The following is a 21,930-nucleotide window of genomic DNA, read 5'->3' as shown; positions in this document are numbered from 1 at the left end:
TAGTGACAACTTTCTTATACAATGATGAACACATTCTATTAAGAGACTATACAAAATATTCACTTTTCGCAACAACTTGAGTATCCAACATCTAATGATTTTATAAATATTTAAATTGTTTGCAGTGACAATCCTGTCAAAACTTGACCACAGTCATAATAAAATCTAAGACATATCTTAGTTTATCATGCAGTGTTTTGTCCTGGAAGCTGTTATCTCTCAAACTTAAAAGCTCACTGATGCAGGAATGGGCTTTCTACAAAACACAGAAGTTGTGTTGTACTCTAGGAATATCTCATACCAACGGAGCAGGGGAGCCAAATGACGGGTTCCTTTTCAGGAGCAAATAGTGTACATAACAATGAAATGTAACACCAGCAACCAGTGTGAGGCAGGGAGCCCGTGAAGACCCCTGGAGCAGGTTCCTTTATGGCCTACAGTTGCTCCGCAGTCGTCACCCTGCTAACAAGGTTAGCGCCTCTAGCTGTTTGAACAGAGAGGCGGGTTACCGTGTGTTTGGACAGGCTGATAGCGGCTGGCTGTGGGCCACTACTCTAATCCACTGCTTGTATATTTCCTTGTTGGCCCTACACGAGTGTGAACATGGCCAGAGCTCGGGCCTGATGTGCAAACAGAGCTGGTGAAACACCCAGTATTGCATTACCACCTGCATATCTGTGTGTGTGCATTAACAAAGAGTGGCTGATAAGGCAAATATCTTCACAGAAATCATGAACACCTGATACTCAGAAGTGTTACTGTGAGATTTCATTTCTGATTTAGTATCCTCAACATCCAATTACATAACAAAGAAGCACAAGCTCTGTTTTGCATAATTAAAGCTATAACCAGCTGATTATATATATATATTTGTTTCTCACTGACATCAGGACAGCAGAGTTCTCAACACAGTTTTTGTTTGTGCTTCCCCTCAGGGCTGAAAACCTACCTGATCTCAGGAAGGAAGGTGGAGCTGGACGCTCAGTGTGTCTGTCCTCAAGTGGGACTGTCAGGTGGAGAGATGGGTGGGGTCGGCCTGTCCTCCTGTCCTCAGCCCGGCACACCGGACCTCATCCCCGGGGGTCCGCAGGCTGCTGAGCCCCCGCTGCGCCACCAACCCCTGGACAGGATCAGGGTAAGTCAGAAAAAATACAATGTGAGGGTTAAACATAATGAAAAATACATCTACTGTTTATTCTTCGATGTTGGTTTATAAAAAAAAGTGTGACCATGCATTATTATTTATGAAATAAAAAACATATGTTTTCTGTTAGCACATTTAACATGTCTCCCATATGTGACATACACATCCTGGTATTTTGATAAAATATAATAACTAAATAATATAAAAATCTGATTCTGATTGTTTGATAGATTATAAATAATATTTGTATAATTGTAAATTTGCCATTTGTATAAAGATATTCCTGTATTTTCTCTAAAATACTGTGTTTTTAAACCTTTTCATGCGTGTGATCATTGTAAAGGTACTTTGGATGTATCGTCCACCCCTTATTTGGAGTGAAAGAGTCAATGAGCTGTTGGCATATAATATACACTCAAACACTCCCGTCTAAGTGTTGTTATATCTTTCACTGCCTCTTCGTGAAATGTATTCATTTGTCAACCTCACTCCCCCCCACACTGTCCTTTGTCTCCCCAGCCTCCCTGTGTGTCCCGCAGTGTGACTTTGTCTCCGGGTGCAGAGCAGGGAGAAGATGTGGCCGTGCTGAACGGCTGCCAGGAGGAGCACAAGAGCAGCAGTGCCAAAGTACACACACACACACACACACACACACACACACACACACACACACCCCCACACACACACACACACACACACACACACACATACCATGTATACATCACTTCAGGGGACATTACATTGACTTACATGCATTTCCTGGAGACTTATCCTAACCTTAACCACATGCCTACCCTTACCCTAACCCTAACCCTAAACCTAAACCTAACCAAGTCTTCACCCTAACATTAATGATTCCCCTCATGGGGACCTCCAATTTGTCCCCATAAGGGAGGCGAGTCCCCACACGTGACTGTGTAAACAGATTTAGGTCCCCACAAGTATAGTAATGCTAGGCCACACACACACACACACACACACACACACACACACACACACACACACACACACACACACACACACACACATACCATGTATACATCACTTCAGGGGACATTACATTGACTTACATGCATTTCCTGGAGACTTATCCTAACCTTAACCAACACATGCCTACCCTTACCCTTACCCTATACCTAAACCTAACCAAGTCTTCACCCTAAAATTAATGATTCCCCTCATGGGGACCTCCAATTTGTCCCCATAAGGGAGGCGAGTCCCCACACGTGACTGTGTAAACAGATTTAGGTCCCCACAAGTATAGTAATGCTAGGCCACACACACACACACACACACACACACACACACACACACACACACACACACACACACACGCACACACTCACACACACATACAGTGACAGCACCATTGTTTTGTCAAGCATCATTTTAAGCATTTGTCACTTATTTTGTCCCTCTCTTTTCCTCTCTTCCTCCCCCTCTCCTCCTGATCCAGTTCACCCCAGGTCAGAGCCCCCGAGCAGCCAACGGTCTCCTGAGTCCGCCGCCGCTGGAGGACCCGGTGCGAGCCAGCCAGAGCTCCCTGTGCGACATGCTCCAGGAGAAAGAGAAGAAAACGAGCACGAGCACAGGCACCGGCACCAGTCTGGGCATGGCGGGCGGCGGGGGGGCAGCGGGAACGGGGATGGAACACTCCGCTCTGATCCAGCTGCGGGCAAAGAACTTCAGAGAAAAGAGCGACGTTCACTTTGTGGATGTTATCAGGGAGGACAGGTGAGCCAGGAGGTTGAAGGTAGAATGTATGAACTGAGTGCATTGAATTGACCAGGTGACTGAATGCAGGGATCCATTTGGTCATGAATAACATAATGTCATATTTATATTTTTGAACTTTCTAATTTATTATATGAGTGATATAAACCTCTACGTATAAACTTTTGAGGTGTCACTTAACATAACACATAGCATAAGACAGATACATACATTTACTATGTCATCTGAATGTATAAAAAAACACATGAACACAGAGACAATTATGCAAACTCACATCTTAAATGATGAATAAATACATTTGCCACACTTGTTGTCAAATTATATTGACTCTACATTCAGAGGACATATAATTCAAGTACGATTGCTGTGTTAAAACTTGCCCAATGAAATGTACGGTGGTAAGTGTAACTGATAAACAGGTTGCAAAATCCATTCTTCATAACGGTAACATCTACTCCAAATTGAGTAGATGTACAGGTAGATTCAGAAGTGGATACATTGGCACATTTTGTTAGTGAAGGTTGAATATATTTCCTATATTAATTTATGTTTTTTGTGGTTGTTCACAGTCTGATGAAGGACTACTTCTTCAAGCCACCCATCAATAAGATCAGCCTCAATTTCCTAGAAAGACCTCTGGAAAAGGCCTATCGCAGCAGCTACAAGGAGGAGGTACACACGCACACACACACACACACACACACACACACACACACACACACACACACACACACACACACACACACACACACACACACACCACACACCACCACACACACACACACACACACACACAGGACCTTTCCAATTGGCCTGCATTGACCTCAGAGCCTTACAGCCCCCTGCTGTTACACCCGTGTTACTACAGAGCTCAAAACACATATTCAATCTCAATGAACTTCATGCAAACCTACAATGATACTCAATATTGATCAGTCTTTGGCAGGGGCTTTGTGTCTTAGCTGTAAATGAATACACATGATATTAAGCCTAACTTTGCATTAGTTTAAACATTTTAGTTGACATTACATTATGTTTTTTCACTTTTATGTTTACATTGATATTCAAAAGATAGTATCCACTTAATGTGTGTGTGTGTATTTTTAATTTCAATAGTTCGTGGCACATTGCCTGACAGTACAGTGTAGAAATGACAGGAGACAAGATGTTAACTTTGTTTTTTTCTACACACTGATAATAACCACCTTTCACCATAGTAGGGCTGTACTATGATAACATTATTACTACAGTACACATAACTGCTAACATCTTGTATTTTTCTTAATTTTTTTACTCTTTGAAAGCAGAACAATAAATAAAACTGAACATAATGTTCAGTTGTTTTTGGGGTTTATTGGGAATGCATCGGACGTTCATAATATTCAAATGTGAACTGTTGTTTAAATGTAGCTGTTATATCTCAAATGATGGTAAAACACCTGTGGGTATGCAGTATGTAAGGTGCAGGCATGATTTCTCAGAACATTGACCCCCTGCTTCTCCTCAGTTTAACTCCCCTTCCTCTCCTCCAGGTGAAGGACCAGGTCCAGATGCAGACATTTGCGAGCTCCACCTTCAGCTCCTTCCTGGATGTTCTCCTCAGCTGTTTTTTCTTTTTGGCACTGACTCTGGCCTGCTTCCTTCCCCCTCTGGTGAGCCCGAAGAACGTGGGCCCCCCGGCCCCTGCTGCCCTGGCCGTGGCCCCCCCTGGCTGGCCTGTTGGAGCTGGCCTCCCTGGTGCTGTCCATACGGTGAGGAGGCTCTCAGTGCTCTCTGTGTGGGAGCTGACTAGTTTAAAAATATACAGTTAAAAAATATGTATAAGACATTACACATTCATGGTCTGAGACTTGGTTGATTTTTGCTAAACAAAATCACAAGAACTTTGTGTTTCCGTCAGATATTGTTTTCCTGGCGTGATTGAAAAGCAGTTAATATGCTATTCAGGTTTATGTTGTTGTCAGTGCTGTGTCATTATGGCCCAATGATATCTATGTGTTTGTTTCCAAATGAACAGCTGCAGTGGTGGACTGAATTAAAAGCCTGTATCTGTTGGGTCTCAGTGACACCGTATTAAAAACAACTGATGGACCATCCCATAGCACGACATATCTCAACTAAAACCAAAACTTGGTTCTTTGATTTGTTGGTTTGCTCCTGCATTAGAATGTATAAACCTGTGTTGATTTATAAAAACATGTGCAGATGAATGTGCAAAGACGAGTATTGGCGCAAAAAATTGCAAAATATACGCTGTGCAAAATTACCAGTATTTTAAGTACTTGTTTTATGTGGTGGTGTCTTATCGATGTGAATGTATCTCAGTGGGGAACGTTTGAGAAGGGATTCATTTCCATTTATTACTTTAGAAAATAAATTGTGTTTCAACATTATCTTCTAGCTGCGACTTTTACAGCATACGTTTTGTAATAAGGGATGCATCAATCTTATACTAGATATTCTGCCAATTCCTCTGGAATCAGGTATTAGTGACAATGGGTTTGATTTTAATTACACAATTACACTTAATTACATGTGTGCTTAATACGAAATGCATAAGCAGCATGCCGGTAGTCTGCATAGCTGAGTACCCACAAACGCGTCATGCCTGCTACGAGAACAAGTTCTATGGCTATGTTATGTTTAAATTAAATTCAGGCCTTCTGTTGCCTTACATACACATACTTACTCTCCTCTCCTCCCTCCCCCCTCCTCTCCTCTCCTGCAGTATGGCCTTCTATCTGGAGGAGGTGATGAGCTGTACCCGCTCTCTGCTCCTGGTGGTCTCTGGATGGGTCCCCCGTCATGTGATCGGGGCGGTGTTGGTCTCCCTCCCTGCCATCTCTGTCTTGTCCCACCTCAGCTGCAGCGTCCACTTGCCGCTCCAGGTAAAGATGTCCGTTGGTTGGTGGTAGGATAAGAACTGGAAAAGTCCTTGTGAGGATGTGTTGTATTTTATTCATCAGAGCCTTAAAACACCAAGTTGATATCTGTTTCTGATATATTGTTTCAACTTAAGGGGACAATTACGGGAATATACCTGAAACATTATGTGTGTGTTTATCCGCCCCATGATTCTGATCCACTTCAAAACTTAATCGGTTCTCCCTTGGACCATGCTTCGCCTCCTGTCGATCAGCTTTCATGAAACACGGGACAGAGAAACAGAACTAACAAGCCGTAAATGGACTACTGTTAATTCCGATAAAGTTCCTAATAGAGATTTCCAAGCTACAATGGTTTGCCCTCACTGATATTTGTAAGCCAAAGTAAGCAGAGCGGAGTCCGGGGGCTTGAGACCTTGCCCACGGTGGTCTGAAGCCAGAGATCCCTGGAGACCCTCAGAGCCGTAAACTGGCACTAGCCCTGATAGGAACTGTGAAAGGAAAACAGCTCGAGGGCTTCAGGAGGCTTTGCCTGTGGACCTTGGCAGCACAAATGTTGAGATTTCCACTTCTCCGAGTCCTGAATGTGAAAAGATTGAGAGCAGCCATACTCGAGCTGTTTTGAGTAAAGGTCATACCCGGCACTTTTAGAAGTTTTATCCTCTCTTTCCAGCTTTGTGCCAGTGGCTGCACGCAAGATGTGCGGTGTGTGATATCTTGATTTTTAGGTATTTTCAACACCCCATTTGTCTATCCATTTCTCTCCTTCACCCCGCTCTTCCTTTCCCTTACACTCTCTCCATCTCTTCGGGGCATGGAGATCAAAGTGGTAGCCTCAGGGAGGGATGTTAATTAGACACGGTCTTTCGGACTTAACTGCCTTTGAAGATAGAAGATCCAATAACAACATTGCCGGGATGTATAATATAATCATTGACACGCTGTGCATGTCACAATATTACTACTTGTTGTCTCGCTGGGTCAATGAATACAGGATCACTGAGAACCAGAATCACCACTAATTTACAATTTACATTCAAATCACATGTATCATAGAAATAAGGTACTCCCACCAAAGCACCTTGAAAAGCATTTTCTTGCATTTGATGTATGAAGATGTACATTTATAATTGTATATGCCAGTTAGTTTACGTGCAGAGAAAAGACACAAGCTGCAGTATTTCACATGGTGAGGAAAAACAAATAACGTTATTGTGTTTGGAACTAGCTTTTTTTATTCAGTAATGTGTGTATACCTCCTAATGAATATTTTGGTCAAAAACAAATTGTACATTAATAAATGAAATGAGAGTTGCAGAAAGCACAAATATCTTTAAACAAAGGCATTTCCTTTTCTTCTTTATTAAAGTCAAAAAGTACTTAAAAGCACACTAACTATATTGGGTTTTGTATGTTTTGCTTTTCACTCTCTATTTGCTCTGTTAAGCACCTAAATGACTGGCCTCTCCTCCCCAGGTGACCATGTTCCTGTGCTGCGCCACCATCCTGGCCATCATCCAGTACTGTAACTTCTGTCAGCTCAGTTTCTGGATGCGCTCCGTCCTGGCCACTGTGACGGGGGTCACCCTGCTGCTGCTGCTGTACTGCCCCGCACACAGGTACAGGAGAGCACTTGCTATTTGCTAACATACAAAAATAACACATGCAAATATAAAGTACACACAAGTTGACAGAAACACATTTTGTATAAACACACAACGTTATTAGGGGCATTTGAAAAAAATGTATTCATGTTAGTATTGAGATTCTTGTACCTTCTAAGATTTTGAAGTGATTCCCAACTTGAAAAATATTCATTAAAAAAAGGCACTTAGCCTACCAATGTCATATTTATAACTGACAGCATTCTATATTTAAACTTTGTACCCAAACGTTTTTTTTAGCATAAAGTGTTTTTTTTGCAAGTATAGAATGAATAAATGTAACCTTCTGTGTTATATTTCCCTTTTTGTATTCACATTAAGTCAGTTGACTGTTTGCAAATATAAAAAACCCATAACCTTACTATAACACACTCCACTCTGCATTCATACCACAGTTGGCCACACTTCCTTTATCAGGCCACAGCTGGCTGGAGTAGTTTCTGAAATCAGCACCTCCTTTTAGTAAAAGCTAGGAAATAGACCCATATGTGAAATATATACATAACTTATGTACAGCCCATATAATTGTTTATATACGTATCTGCATATAATCCAGATCCACCTGTGTCCTTGATGGCCATTCATTAATGCATTATTCTCCACCATTAGTTGTTTGGTGCAACATACCCCTACACATCTACCTGTTCTTCAGCCAGTAAAGAGGATTTATTATGTCCTGTTCTGTGCACAATACCTTTCTCCTGACTGACGCCACTCTTTTCCTCTTTGTTCAGCGGCGGTAATAACAGCTCGCCAGTTCATGGGTGAGTATCTCCGTGGAAGCAGAAGGGTTTGATGGATGATTGACATTTAAAGGGGTCAACCGGAGCGATGGCACTCTATTATATTTTTCATAACTACAGCTCTCTCTGGCTTTTACTCAATCTCACGCTGTCTTGCTTTATATTCACCTCCTCTCTCTACCTGTGTTTCTTCATGTGTGCACCAGCAGTAATGGCTGCTAAATGTCACGAAGTGACTCATACACCTTGTGCTGGCTTATATTTAGTTTTATAGCATTACTACACTACTGTGAAGGAGAGAGGGCTTTCTTTTATATGTGAGCATTTTCTATTGAGCACACTGTTGTTCTAACAGAATAGTTTTATGAGCATATGCTGCAGTCAGGGGACCTTCTGGTTTTTCTCCATTTAATATTAGTTTTTAAACCTGCTGGAACATGAGGTTTCTCAGGGTTTTTAAGGACAAATGATGCTTCTAGCGTCTCTTAAGATCAGTTTTCTTATATGTTCACCTACGTGCATATTTTGAGTACTTTGTTGACATTGTTAAAAGTACATCTTAAACAATGAATTGAATTTAGAAACAACACTATCTGTATTGTCCACTACAATGTTCTCTATTTTGCTATGTAAATGAAGCACATTATACACACTTTCAACAGTCTTTCTTTAGTTAAAATTGAGTTAAGATTAAATGAGCTGTCTGCATTTCAAGCCTTCTTTTCCTCTACTATGACTTCAAGTGGTGATATCCCACAACTCCCACAATGCATTTAAGTTACAACCCCAGAGGAGCATAACCATTTCATTTTTTTCTCTGTAGTGCACTAGTAGTGTGTATTGGATGTGATTTATTGACGTCAGTCGAGAAACAAGTATCCCTGCCAGATGAATGTAAACGTTGGTGTAAAATTGCGAGAATTTTACACTATCCCATTGATAGTCCAAAAGAAAATCTTGTTCTCATACCTTATTTAGGCGGCACTGCACATATTTGTTATGTCATACAACACCTCACAACAAACTGGGCCAGGAAACACAAGGTGAAACACCAGTAGCAGTTTTTGTGTCTGCGAACAGTCATGCCTCCATTTCATCTCTCCTCTTAATCCTGTCAATCATTTTCCTTCTCTGCTGTGCCTTTATTTGCTATTCCTATGCTCAGCCTCAACCCCTCTCATTTTTCTTTTGCTCTCCCCTTTTCTTTCTCAGATTGAATATCTCTTCATCCACTGTTGGCACTCCTGGCCCGGCACCTCCTAGGCAACCTCTTGACCTCCTGGTCCCAGAGGCCGTCCTGGCATTCTTCCTGCTTCTTCTCCTGGTCTGGTTCCTCAACCGCGAGTTCGAGGTCAGCTACCGTCTACATTACCATGGCAACGTAGAGGCTGACAAACACCGCTTTAAGATCCAGACGATGCGAGACCAGGCCGAGTGGTTACTGGGCAACATCATCCCCATCCATGTGGCTGACCAGCTCAAGGTTTTTGTTGTTGTTGGAACTAAAATATCAGACTTACTTGTGAAGTGTTTCAGAACAATGCTTCATATGTTTGCTTGTTTTTTAATTACATAACAAATCATATTTTAAGGAAATATTAAAATACATTATTTTTAGTTTGTTTCCTTGAATAAAAGAGATAAAAAGAGGAAAACTCATTGATCACCACTATTGAGTATAAACCCGTTTTTTAATTTTTTATTATTCAACACATTTCACTGTTTCCTCAGGTGACCCAGAGCTACTCCAAGAATCACGACAGCGTAGGCGTGATCTTTGCCAGTATCGTAAACTTTAGTGAGTTCTATGAGGAGAGCTACGAGGGTGGAAAAGAGTGCTACCGTGTCCTCAACGAGCTAATCGGAGACTTTGACGAGCTCCTTCGCAAACCCGAATTCAAAAGCGTGGAAAAGATCAAGACCATCGGGGCCACCTACATGGCAGCATCGGGGCTGAATGTCCGGGAGTTGGCTGAGAATGACAACGAGTCCATCCACGCACACCTGCGGGAACTTTTCAACTTTGCCCTGGAGATGATGGGCGTCCTGGACGACTTCAACAAGAACATGCTGGGTTTTGGTTTCAAGCTCCGTATCGGGTTGAATCACGGCCCTCTGACGGCGGGGGTGATTGGCACCACTAAGCTGCTCTATGACATCTGGGGGGACACGGTGAACATAGCCAGCCGCATGGACTCCACAGGAGTGGAGTGTCGGGTGCAGGTGAGCGAGGAGAGCCACACTGTGCTCAGCGCCATGTGCCTCGACTTTGACTATAGAGGCACAGTGAATGTTAAGGGAAAAGGTCAAATGAGGACCTTCCTGTACCCCAAAAGTGGGGAAAATATAAATCAAGATCATATAGACCTGGGCGACGGTCCCTCATCCGTGGCACCAACAGCCAATAAGACTTCAGGATCTGTTGCCCAGGCAGCGGCTCTTCCTCCCTCTTCTTTTAATCCTCCGTCCTCCTCTCTTTCTACACTCCCTCCTCAACCACAAAGGCCTTCAACAGCAGGACCTGAGTATGAGCCCACAGAGGAGAGGGAGGAGGGGTATAGGGACCCTCCACATCTTCCTGGGCAGCCCCCTGCCACAGACCGCCCCCTCCCTCCCCACTCCTCCTGGGTGCAACCTGCTCCTCTCGCGATTCAAGAGGAGGAGGATGAAGAGATGGAGGCCAACGAGCTAACAAAACTCAACGAGGAGTTTTATGCTCGACTCTGATCCACTTTCCCTGTCTTCTGCCCCCCCCCCGATGCCCACAGCTGCTGGCGCTACAGGACCGATGGCAGGTGCGGGCAGGTGAAGTGTCTTGGGCACGAATGAAGGAGAGGGAAATGAACACTAACAGTGGCTACAGTTGCTATACTGCTAGCTACTCATGTCGTTCCTGGAAAATGTTGCCTGAGTGCTGGGGAGGGAAGCCCTGTGTTGAACACAGCAGTGTTACGGGGAGAAGGCTGAATGGGCGTCAGAGAAACAAAAGTTCATTTGTTTTGTTCTAGATGTTTTTGTCTTATTCATTTTTGCTATTAAGTGCCTTCAGGACTAGATCAGTCAACGAACAAATATGAATACCGAACTAAGTTTTAACAACTTTAGACTACGGAACATGATTTCTTACTCCATGCTTTTATTTTCAATGCAAGTATTTCTTAAACAATATTGTTGTGCCATATCAGTTGTTGAAACTTGATCAAACTCTTGACCTTTCTAAAGGGAAATTATTTTAGTTTCTATGTAAGTGCCAGTGCATTATGATGGGCTGAGCAGGGAACTATGGGAAGAATGAGGGAATCACATGAAGCAGTGTTAATGTATGCTCTGCGATGACATGAGGGCTTTATACAGTATTCATTTGTGCTAGAGTTTAGGTAAAAGGGGACATGCTACAAGCAGGCTGCATAGGTTTTAGTTTGTGTAGCGGCTAAATGCAACTTTTTAAGCACAGGTCTTGCACAGTGTTTTCTCGACGACTTGTATTTGGTAGCTATTGTCGTGAAATAGCTTATACAAGTATTTCAACAGAGTCCATCACAATGAGTACAATCAAAAGCACAAAATCAAATCAGATAAGGGAATATACATTTGGAGGAACGTTTTTATTTTTAAACTGAAATCATCACAAAAGCAGGAAGGCACTTTAAATATACCTAAAGTGATACTCCATCCAAGATTCAAAGTGTTTACTGAGTAATTTTCTTATTAACAAAAAGCAAACAAGTGACAGAACCATACTCAAACATCTCCTAATCATTTCTGACTTACCTAATGTATAGGTCACAATCCCTAAAACTGGGCACTGTAGACAGTAAAGCAAAAACAGGAGGAGAGAAGGATGGGGAATGACATTTAAGAAAGGTTCGTTAGGGTTCAACACTCCCTATGCGAGGGAGTAAAAGCCCTTGGGGGCTGTAGTTCTTAGCAAATGTTTCTCAAATCAGAGTAAATACTGCATTTGTTCAGGACTGTATTTGGCTGTGGGCTAGTGAGTATTTACAGCAGCAGGACAGTGTATGTGGGCTAACTAAAGAGCCTGTTTTTGTTGTAATGAAGGAATATTGCGACTAATAAATGTGTTGTTATGCAACAACATAGCTCTAAGGCTACATTTATTCAGAAAAACGTTCCCTTTAAAGCCAACAGTGGGTTGAGAGTTTGACACTCAAAAGATCTTGCGTGGAGTATCACTTGTAGTGAGGGACAATCACTGTTGTTGATATGATAATAAAAGTGTCAAAGCACAGATCTACTACAGTTTCTGCAGTGCTGTGTTTGAAACCTCACACTCAAATTAAGTTCCATTGTTTGCCTTCATGGCCAGAAGAAAACATTGGTCAGTCCATCACTATAGATATATTCAATAGTTAAGTATTGTCTGCCTGTGTGGGACATTTTTCTTGTCACAGCCTTTATACGGAGGGGGCCCTCTACTGTATCAATATACTTACATTGTGCCACTTTAATTGAGTGATCTATAGGTGCAGTGCAACCTAAACTAGCTGATTGTTTTGTGGTGCCTACAAAGTATGACTGTATTTTTGGAGTATTTTGGTTTTCAGAAAGTTTTCTATCATGCTGTTTTCATACTGACAATAGATTATGATTGTATGTTTGAGAAAAGTATGCATCTTTCTGTGCAGGTTTAGCTTTTTTGTAAAATTCCATCCTTTTTTCTTTTTCTTGCTGTTTTCCAGTTTCTTTAATTATCTGATTAACCAGTCACCTTGAATAGTGCTGTGTTTAGTGTTGTCATTGAACTGCTGGCATCTCTGTAGTTCACTTTGCTCTTTTACTCACTTCATGCTTCTTTCTTTACTCCTTTAAGCACTCGTTTCCCCTCACATTTTGCGTGTATGTTTGTGAGAAAGATATTTAATTTCTTATCCAAGTCAATCACATGTTGAAGATCACTGCAATATGATGCAAAAAACAAATCAATCACTAACATGGCCGCTGTTAAACATGTAGCTGTTGCTGCCTAATATGTAAACAAATTACATAAACAATGTTGCATTCAAAAAAAGCCATGAAGTTTGTCCTCTGCAAACCATATCGACATAAAGTATCTGTAGCATGAAAATAATCTTAGTTTACCTCTGCCATTAATCATACACATCTTGTGCCTTTGTTTTAGTAATATCTGTAATCATAGTTTGAGAGCTGTGATTATTTGTATCAAATAATCAAGAAGACCCAAGGAGCTTAAATACCCTGAAAATCCAAAGAAGTAAAGACACAAAAATAGCTACACAAGATATTTTCTAACATGCACATCTCTCATTGTAATCACCTCTTATACATATTCTTAACACGCTCAAGTTTGCCAAACCCAATAAACCTGACCACAGAAAATTATTTAAACAGATGATGATATAAGGTATCAGTTTTTAAGAAAAATCAATCCTTGGTGTCATTTAGCCATAGCGTACACAGCAGTAACAGAAACAAGTCATGATTCAAGGAGTGGGGCTCCACAGGGCACAACACCCCTCCAGTAGCGTACATCTGTACACGTATGAATCAAATATTAAAGTGAACACTACCGTCTCTGTGATCTGTGACACAGTTTGGCGGCGAGAAGTGAGTGCGATTTTCAATGCATGGAAACAAGTTTTATTTTTTTGCCAGAAGACACTATAATTTTCTTTGTGACTCTGCAACATACTATCATCTATTTTGTCATTTTCATTCTTTCTAAAATTATGTTGATCATTAAGAATGTATTGGCTACATGCAGGATCCTCCAAATCACTACGCTTTGCTCATTTTAAGTAACTTGGATTTTATTATTTTCTGACAGTTGGTTATTAGATGATGTGTATGAAAATATTTGTTTTAGTTTAAGCAGAAGAAAAAAAAGTGTCCTTTGATGTCGTTTTAAAATGCAAGAAAACAAAGCCAAGTGCATTTAGTCGTCCTTTGTTGAAGAAATGCAATTTTGCTTTGTTAAAAAATAATGAAGGGAGATTGTGTCAGTTGCACTTGGTATAATCATAACACCCAAATAACATTGCCTAATCACTAATTTAAATGGTGACTTTTCCACATCTTTTCATTATAAATTCATCCTTGATGTGTTTTTTAATTACACTGGGACGGAAATAAGTCTTTTGATCGGAAAACGTTGTGTATTTGTTTTTATGTCCATGAATGAGATTATTCAGAAAAAAATGAGAGTATTATGTATGTTTTGTGCACATTACCCATGTATCATTTATCACCACATGATCGTAATTTGTACACATTTGCACAAAGCACTCAGTGTTTGTACATATGCAGTTATTTTATGTCACATATGATTTTTTTGTATACTTGTGCATGTGTCAGATTTTGCCAGAAAAACAATGAAAAAGCGACACGTATTATAAAAATTGATTGAATTTGTGTCTGTTTGAATTAGTGTGAATGTTGTGATTTTATAACTCTTTAGTATAAGAGAAATACATCTTAAAGCAGAGAAAAATTGAGTGCGCTGTGAAGTATAAAGTAAAAATTAGTTCAAGAGTCAAACCACAAATGCAGATAAACCTAATATTTAGACTGAATTATTTATTTTGTTTTTAAATCGCTGTGTAAATTAGAGATATAGGCAGTCAAGATATATTCACATTGCTGCTAGTTGGCTAAGTTTAAGGAAAGCCAACATTGGTAATGAACACAGCTTACATACGTATATTTAGTGTTCTTACTAAATATTATAAAAAACCTAAATAAATAAATGATTTGCTTTTGACAGCTGCAGTTTAAGTTACTTTTAGGAGCGAAGAAAAAGAAAAGTAATAGTAGAGAGATATAAAAATCAGCCAGGAAGAGTGGAAAGTTCAACAGAAGAGATGAGTAAAATGTGATCAGAAAATGAATATTTGGTAGGCTATGTGTATTTTCGTTTTGGCTGTGCTCATCTGCAGGGAGGAATAGCATGCACACATTTCTGCTTTAACTTTGTAATGTAGAAATAAACGCTATCTTAATTTAAAAAAAAATCCAGTTCCTGTGAAATGTTTACCTAGGTCTTCTAATTTAATAGATAATCTAGTTTACACCATGCTTAAAAAATGTTTCACTCTTTTTAATAAAAAGGACGGGTGATGCTAATACCATCATAGCGTTCTACTCGTTGACTATATCCAGAGCCGTAATATATATATATAATATAATATAATATATGACACAATATATAGAGTATAATATATCATAACAGTATTTATTTTAATGTCTTATGTTATAGACTAGAAGATGGAATTGTGGTAGTTTAATTCTTAAAATTACATGAAATACAGAACTAAAATAAATATGCAAACTAGATTTAATTTTAACATGATATTTAATATACAATTTAACTTTAAATTAAAATATGTATAAATGTATGAAGTGCCTGTTGGAATGTGTCTGGCGGTGCTGGAGCGCCCCTCGCGGATTATGTCCTCGCTGCTTTCACGTAGGGCGTGATAGCGCGGCCCCTCCCCCTCCACAGACGATCGGGAAAAGAAAAAAAACTTTTTTGTATCGAAGGAATCAACAGCCGCCATCTTGTCGTGGCTCGGAATTAGGATTTCGGTTCAACACTGGTTTTTAGATAGAACATCGAGCATCCTGACCGCGATCTGACAGCGTCCTTCCCCTAAAAACGAAATCTTAACATCCCCTCGGAGACATTTTGTGCGAAAAAACGGGGATTTGATCGGTGGTCGTCGGGCAAAAAGGCTCCGTATATCTGATTTCCCCTTCAGAGTGCGGCGATTCAGCCACTGTCGCCGTCCAGGAGCAGTATTGTTTACCGTGAGCAAGCGGAGACAAGATAGTGACTTTCGAGTTGACTTGCAAAAATACTGCATTTTTATGCAATTGTGCATTTTTGTGGAGCTTCGCGCGATTTTTGCATGAAGAAATTTGACGTCACGCAAAATGGGTACTTGGAGCATCTAGACATTACGATTCTCCCACGGAGTGCAGCAGTCCTGCGGATTATTATTATTACAGTGTCATTTTGATTTTCGATTTTTACATGGGGGATATTTTATTTTGGTTTATTTAACGATAATAATGTGGGTGTTGGGTGTTGGATTATCATGGGGTGAATGGCAGTGGCGAAGCGGGGCGCTGTTGCATCTCTTTTGAAAGACTCGCAGCAAGCTAACGCTAACAGTTAATTTAGCTAGTAGCAGGCAATTAGCTAGCTATTAGCCAGTTAGCTAACGCTAGCAGGCTGCCAGCTTGCTAATGTGTTAACCGGGAAGCTTCGGGTTGATACAACAACTTCCCTGTCATAAGGTAACAATATTTATCAAGTTAAGTAACGAGCCGGGCATAGAGAACAACTATGGCTGATAACCTGCTGGACGTCGGACCTCCCAACTCTAAGCGGCCGAAGCTGAGTTCACCTGCCCTGTCAGCGTCGGATGGACCAGGTAAAGGCCTCAACAATGTCACATGTAATACACCCATATCAAGAACATTCACACTTCACATTGCCGTGTGAGCTTGTTTCTTAAATGTATGTAACACGTTTCATTCAGGCCAGCTCGCTGTGCTGAGCTGTGTGTTGATGTTAGTTACTGAGGGTTTACTGCATTTACTGCAGTGTTGTGGTTTGGTTCTGTGGTGAGCAGGTTACACTCCAAAGCCAGTATTTTAGCTACACTTGCCCTGTGTCAAGTCAGTCTAATACAGTCCTGCACTGAACCCTACCACCATGTGATATTACTCAATGCAATTTAACAGAGCTACACAGTAGGTCCACAATGACTTGATATATTACATACAACTGAACATCGTTGAATATTGTAAATATCTTGCAGCGCGGCTTCATGACACGGCACTAGTTCTAACTGGTTGTATCACACAGGCAACCGAGTATGTGTATGTTAGCAAAGCATTTATTATATCTGCTTGACTCTGTTTCTACAGTGAACTGCTCACTTTTTAAAGTTAGTTAAACACTTCATCATAGTTCTGATGCACGTATGGTCTTAGACCCTGATGCCCATACTTGATATAATGCCAAATCCATACTTATTCTATCACCAGATGCCATATCAATGCATGGCACACTGTTAATTTAAATGTCTTAAATAGCAAATGTTCTTGCTGGATCTATTAAAGCAGTTGCTCATTTTTTAGAATTTTTTTAATTTATGTATTGCTTTCAGTGTTCAGGCCATTGTAAAGTGATGATGCCAGGGAGACAAGAAAAAAGTGTGACAGTGTTGATTACTGGGGCTCATCTCAGCTGCCAAATATAAAAACATTAAGCACAGAGACGAAAACCCAAACATTCATAAGCAAGCATATGAACCGCTGAGTAGTCTGTGAGATTTCTCCCTGTACACACCTGCACTGTGGAACTGTTATCAAAACAATCCATGTGTAGACAATGTATCAATATGTTAGGAATATTGTGATATGTCACCAAATCTGGAAACTATGTGAAAGCACTAATAGTCCACCCTACAACATTAACGTTATGACTATATGGATGGAGGTATTTGGTAAAAAATATCCTACCTGGTGTATGGATATACATATATGGTTCCTCTATATCAGGGGTGCCCAACCTTTTTTGAACCGAGAGCTACTTTTAAAGTTGCCAGTCTGCCGAGATCTACCAGTCCAAATAGAGAGGCGTAGCCATTACTGACAACCAGGTAAATACACACTTCTACTTGTGTAAAACTGACCTTTGTACGATTAATACTTCATAAAATACTGCAGATCCTTTATCTTACCTCTTTCTAATCTACACACATACAAGTATTTAACTGAAGTTACACAACAGTGTTGTTGATACAGAGTTGGAGTTTATTCACACGTCACATACTACAGTGGGTAATGTTTTTAAGAAATATTGAACAGTGCTGCCACATATGACACAGGAAGAAAAGAAAAGACTCTGAACCCTTTCTTTGCCATTATATAAAAATAGTGTTGCTACAAAAGTATAAATGAGGCTTACTAATAAGACAACTCAGATCTGAAGCTACACAGGAATCTGCTGCCAAAGTGCAATAAAAAAGACAACATTAATAGAATCAAACCCTTTTTATTTGTTGCATTTTGGTAGAGTATAAAAAGAAATGCCTTTTTTAAAATAGGATGCAAGCAACACTAGTTTCTTAACCTGAATTGATAATAGACTAGTGTTGTCACGATACCAACATTTTGGTTTCGATACCGATACCAAGTCAAGAATTGCGATTCCGATTCTTTTTCGATACTTTTCTTAAAAAAAGGGAAACGGTCTTAAATGTAATTATTGTGCTTTATTTCACACCAGAACCATAACACAAACTTTTAAACAATAAACAAAATAAATGACAATAATTCATATTAAATAAAATGAAGCATCATCTCAAACAACTTTTTTGTTTTATAAAATATAATTTTTTTTATATTTTATTAACATGTAATAGTACAGTAATATTAATAATTATTGACAAAATGTATATTGCAGATGTTAGCCACATTGGTAAGTTAGCTAAAAAGATAGCCATATTAGACAGTTATCATTGCCATTAATTGCCTCGTCAAATAAATTACACTGGTTTGACTTAGATTTGAGGGCATGGCTTGAGCATGATGTAATTATGTTATCTATCACATTCGCTAACCTGTCTGTCTTTACATTCGTTAAACAGCTCTGGATTCTGGTGTTGTGCCGTAGATTGAAGCCCTGCTCGCGGGGACGCGCAAACGTGACGTCATCGCCTGTATTGAGCGTTCGTCTAGTTTAATAAGCTTTTGTCTCTCTTTTGAATGATATATTTCCCATCAGATTAAACAGCAAACGGCTGAATAAATAATGTGCATAATTGCGAGGAGGCTCGTTTTAAGGACACTTTTCAGATCTGTCACAATCTTCGTATTGGAACAAACTTCCGTTTTTGAGTGCAGTCCCACTCTGTTATATTCCTCCTTCCTACAGAACAGGATAATATGTCATTTGTCAGTATAGTCATATTTCTTAAAACCTTCTCTGTTGTTTAAGTGTCTGATAACCACGAATAGTAAGCAATTATATGACAGTAATGATATAACATATGTCAGACACTGTGTTATTTTCAAGCAAGCCTAAAAGATAATGTGTTCAAACTGGCTTCACTCGCTTTTAGGGATGTCCCGATCACCTTTTTTTGCTCCCGATCCGATTCCGATCATTTGATTTTGACAATCTGCCTATACCGATTTTTCCCGATCTTTATGCAATGCATTAAGAGAAAAAAAAGGTAAAAAGCATTGAAGTTGTCCCTTAAGGTTATTTTTTTAATTTAAATGACAGTACCCAACTATCCATTCTATCCAACATGGATATAGCTTCTTTTTTTCACAGCAGCATTGGATCAGTTCAGTTGTGCAGCATTGGATCAAAACAAAATAAAGCTCATCAGTGGTCCACCACAAAATAACCATGTAAACAAATTGAGTGCAGAAAGTGCAGTGACAAAACAAAAATAACTCTACTGGAAAGAGGTAGCTTGACTAGCTTCACAAGTTCACATTCAGTCACAAATAATGAAATAAAAATGTGGCCTAGTGCAGAATTCTAGCCTTAAGACTAACTAGTCTAGTAATAATGCAATGAACAACAGCAGCTTAACATAACATGAATAAACAAAGTATTATATTTCCATCTTACTGGAGTAACACAATTCAATAGTAATCAGCAGCGAACCACTTCAACACGTGTGTTTCGGTGTATTCACGGCATTCATTTTGTTATTCTACAGTATTGTTGTTTTATAGTTATTTGTTAATGTAACCCAATTTGTGTTCTTTGAAATTGAAAAGGATATCGCATTGTGTTTGTTACTTTCGTTGCAGTTGTATATGTCTTAAGTGTAATTTGGCTTGGCTTCTTATTTGTGGACATGCTTTTATTTTGAAGGAGAGGTAGCGCTGTTGACAGGAAGTTGTTGTTGCTTTGGAAACAACGTGACGGAGATTAATGGAGAAAAGTAATATCTACATATAAAGACGGAGAAAGTAAACGATAACGTTTATGGTTAAGTGTTAGCACCCCCCAAAGAGGCACAAGCTCTTACGTTGATATTGGAGATTTCAATAAATTCAATTTGAAAAAAAAAATGGGGAAAAAACAAACAAAACGAATTTCCGAATAACGAAATTGAAACCCGAATAGTACTCCAACAAACGAATATTCGGATATTCGGGTACAGCCCTAGTGTAGGCTACTCGCCGTGTTGTTGTTAGTGTTTGTTTCTCAGGTGAAATTAGATTGGTCGTGTTGAACGTAGCTCTGTTCTTTCCACCACGCGGAACCTCCTTCTTGCAAACATTGCATCTGGCTGTTACACTGCCTTCGCTTTCAATTTTATAATACTTCCAAACTGCTGACATTTTCTCTGTCCCGACTCCCGAGTCACCAGCTGAACGTAGCCTCTCGTTAGCTTACTGCTACTATTAGACACTGCGCCCACTCTGTTGCCAGATTTGAGAGAAATAAGCAACTAGGTCTATGAAAACAAGCCCAAAAGAAGCAACACATACATGATGTTGTGTAATTTTAAACCAAAACTAAGTCCTCAGGATGACTTTAAGACGTGAACATGGTCATTTTTGTTTTGTAACACTAAATAAAAAAATTATTTAAAAAAAAAAAAAAAGATTCCCGATCCCCGATCTTTTTCTCCCGATTCCGATCTTTTAAAAATCACGTGATCGGCTCCGATCCCCGATCACGTGATCGGATCGGGACATCTCTACTCGCTTTAATTGCTCCTTTGAATGTAATTTTCCTCTGTGGTTTCCTACTCAACACATGTTTGTATTGTAATGCCACTCATATTTTATTTTTTATTGTATTTTAAGGTGACATTGAATGCTTTGAAAGGTGCCCTAAAATAAAGTGTATTATTGATCTTATATCTGTGCCTATATCACACTATTAATTAGTGGTGCACGATAATTATCGGCCCGATAATTATCGGTCCGATATTAGGAATTATGACGTCATCCCGATAAACCCGATAACAGTATTAATAGCCCCGATAATATACAATATATTTTTTGGGTAAAAAAAAAAGAAAAAAATACTGCGGTGTGGGTGGATTGTGATGAAGGGCGCTTGTTTTTCACTCGGCTCCTCCCGTTTTGCCAGTACTGTGGTATTAGTGGTTTAGGAAGAGGGGAGTTTTTCACAAATCCAGCGCTCCCTAACTCATGCCTGGCTGTGACGTAAATGGTGTGCGGCCGTGAAGCCAGTACAGTAAACAAACATGTCGCCGGTAGTATGGGACTATTTCAAAGTTTCAGAGTTAGATAGTTCGCTTGCTATTTGTGTTAACAAATGCAATGCAGAAGTTCCACGAGGAGGGAAAAAGGCAACGAGCTATAATACTTCCAACCTGATTAGTCACCTGACACATCGCCATCGCTACGATGGTGTGTTAAAGTGTACGAAGACGCCTGCGCTGCTAAACTAGCGGCGAATCCAAAGCCAGCTGCAAAGGCACCGGGGCTTTTACCTATCGACGAGGCGTTTGAAAAAGGCAAGAAGTTTGCCAGAGACGACCCCAGGGCTAAAACGATCTCTAACTTCATAGAAATGATGGCGCTTGACGAGAGTCAAAACTGTTCTTGGCTTTGTTTTGTTCATAGTAGTAATGCTCATGTCATTTGCTCACTACTAGTCTTTTTTTTGCCATCAGGTGTGCAAAAACTACAGGTACATTTAATATATATATATATTATATTATTATCAGTATCGGTCTTGAGAAGCAGGAAGTTATCGGTATCGG

At 39.9% G+C, this 21,930-nt stretch overlaps 2 protein-coding genes across 2 annotated transcripts in view; both read left to right on the top strand.

The window, feature by feature from the left end:
* The window catches only part of adcy9 (adenylate cyclase 9), a 37,576-nt gene extending 23,016 nt beyond the window's left edge, over positions 1-14,560 (top strand). The window contains 11 exon segments of the mRNA XM_034239127.1: positions 936-1,135; positions 1,664-1,771; positions 2,601-2,878; positions 3,448-3,550; positions 4,411-4,581; positions 4,583-4,629; positions 5,607-5,766; positions 7,240-7,382; positions 8,162-8,191; positions 9,383-9,653; positions 9,902-14,560. Coding sequence (XP_034095018.1) covers positions 936-1,135; positions 1,664-1,771; positions 2,601-2,878; positions 3,448-3,550; positions 4,411-4,581; positions 4,583-4,629; positions 5,607-5,766; positions 7,240-7,382; positions 8,162-8,191; positions 9,383-9,653; positions 9,902-10,897 — 2,507 coding nt within the window. The 3' untranslated portion in view covers positions 10,898-14,560.
* A 1,106-nt stretch (positions 14,561-15,666) lies between these two features.
* Positions 15,667-21,930, top strand: part of crebbpa (CREB binding protein a) — a 95,983-nt gene continuing 89,719 nt past the window's right edge. Inside the window, 1 exon segment of the mRNA XM_034239104.1 lies at positions 15,667-16,584. Coding sequence (XP_034094995.1) covers positions 16,497-16,584 — 88 coding nt within the window. The 5' untranslated portion in view covers positions 15,667-16,496.

The sequence above is a fragment of the Gymnodraco acuticeps genome, unplaced genomic scaffold, assembly GCF_902827175.1.
Source record: "Gymnodraco acuticeps unplaced genomic scaffold, fGymAcu1.1, whole genome shotgun sequence".
Classification (NCBI taxonomy): domain Eukaryota; kingdom Metazoa; phylum Chordata; class Actinopteri; order Perciformes; family Bathydraconidae; genus Gymnodraco; species Gymnodraco acuticeps.
This window is presented reverse-complemented; position numbering and strand designations above follow the sequence as displayed.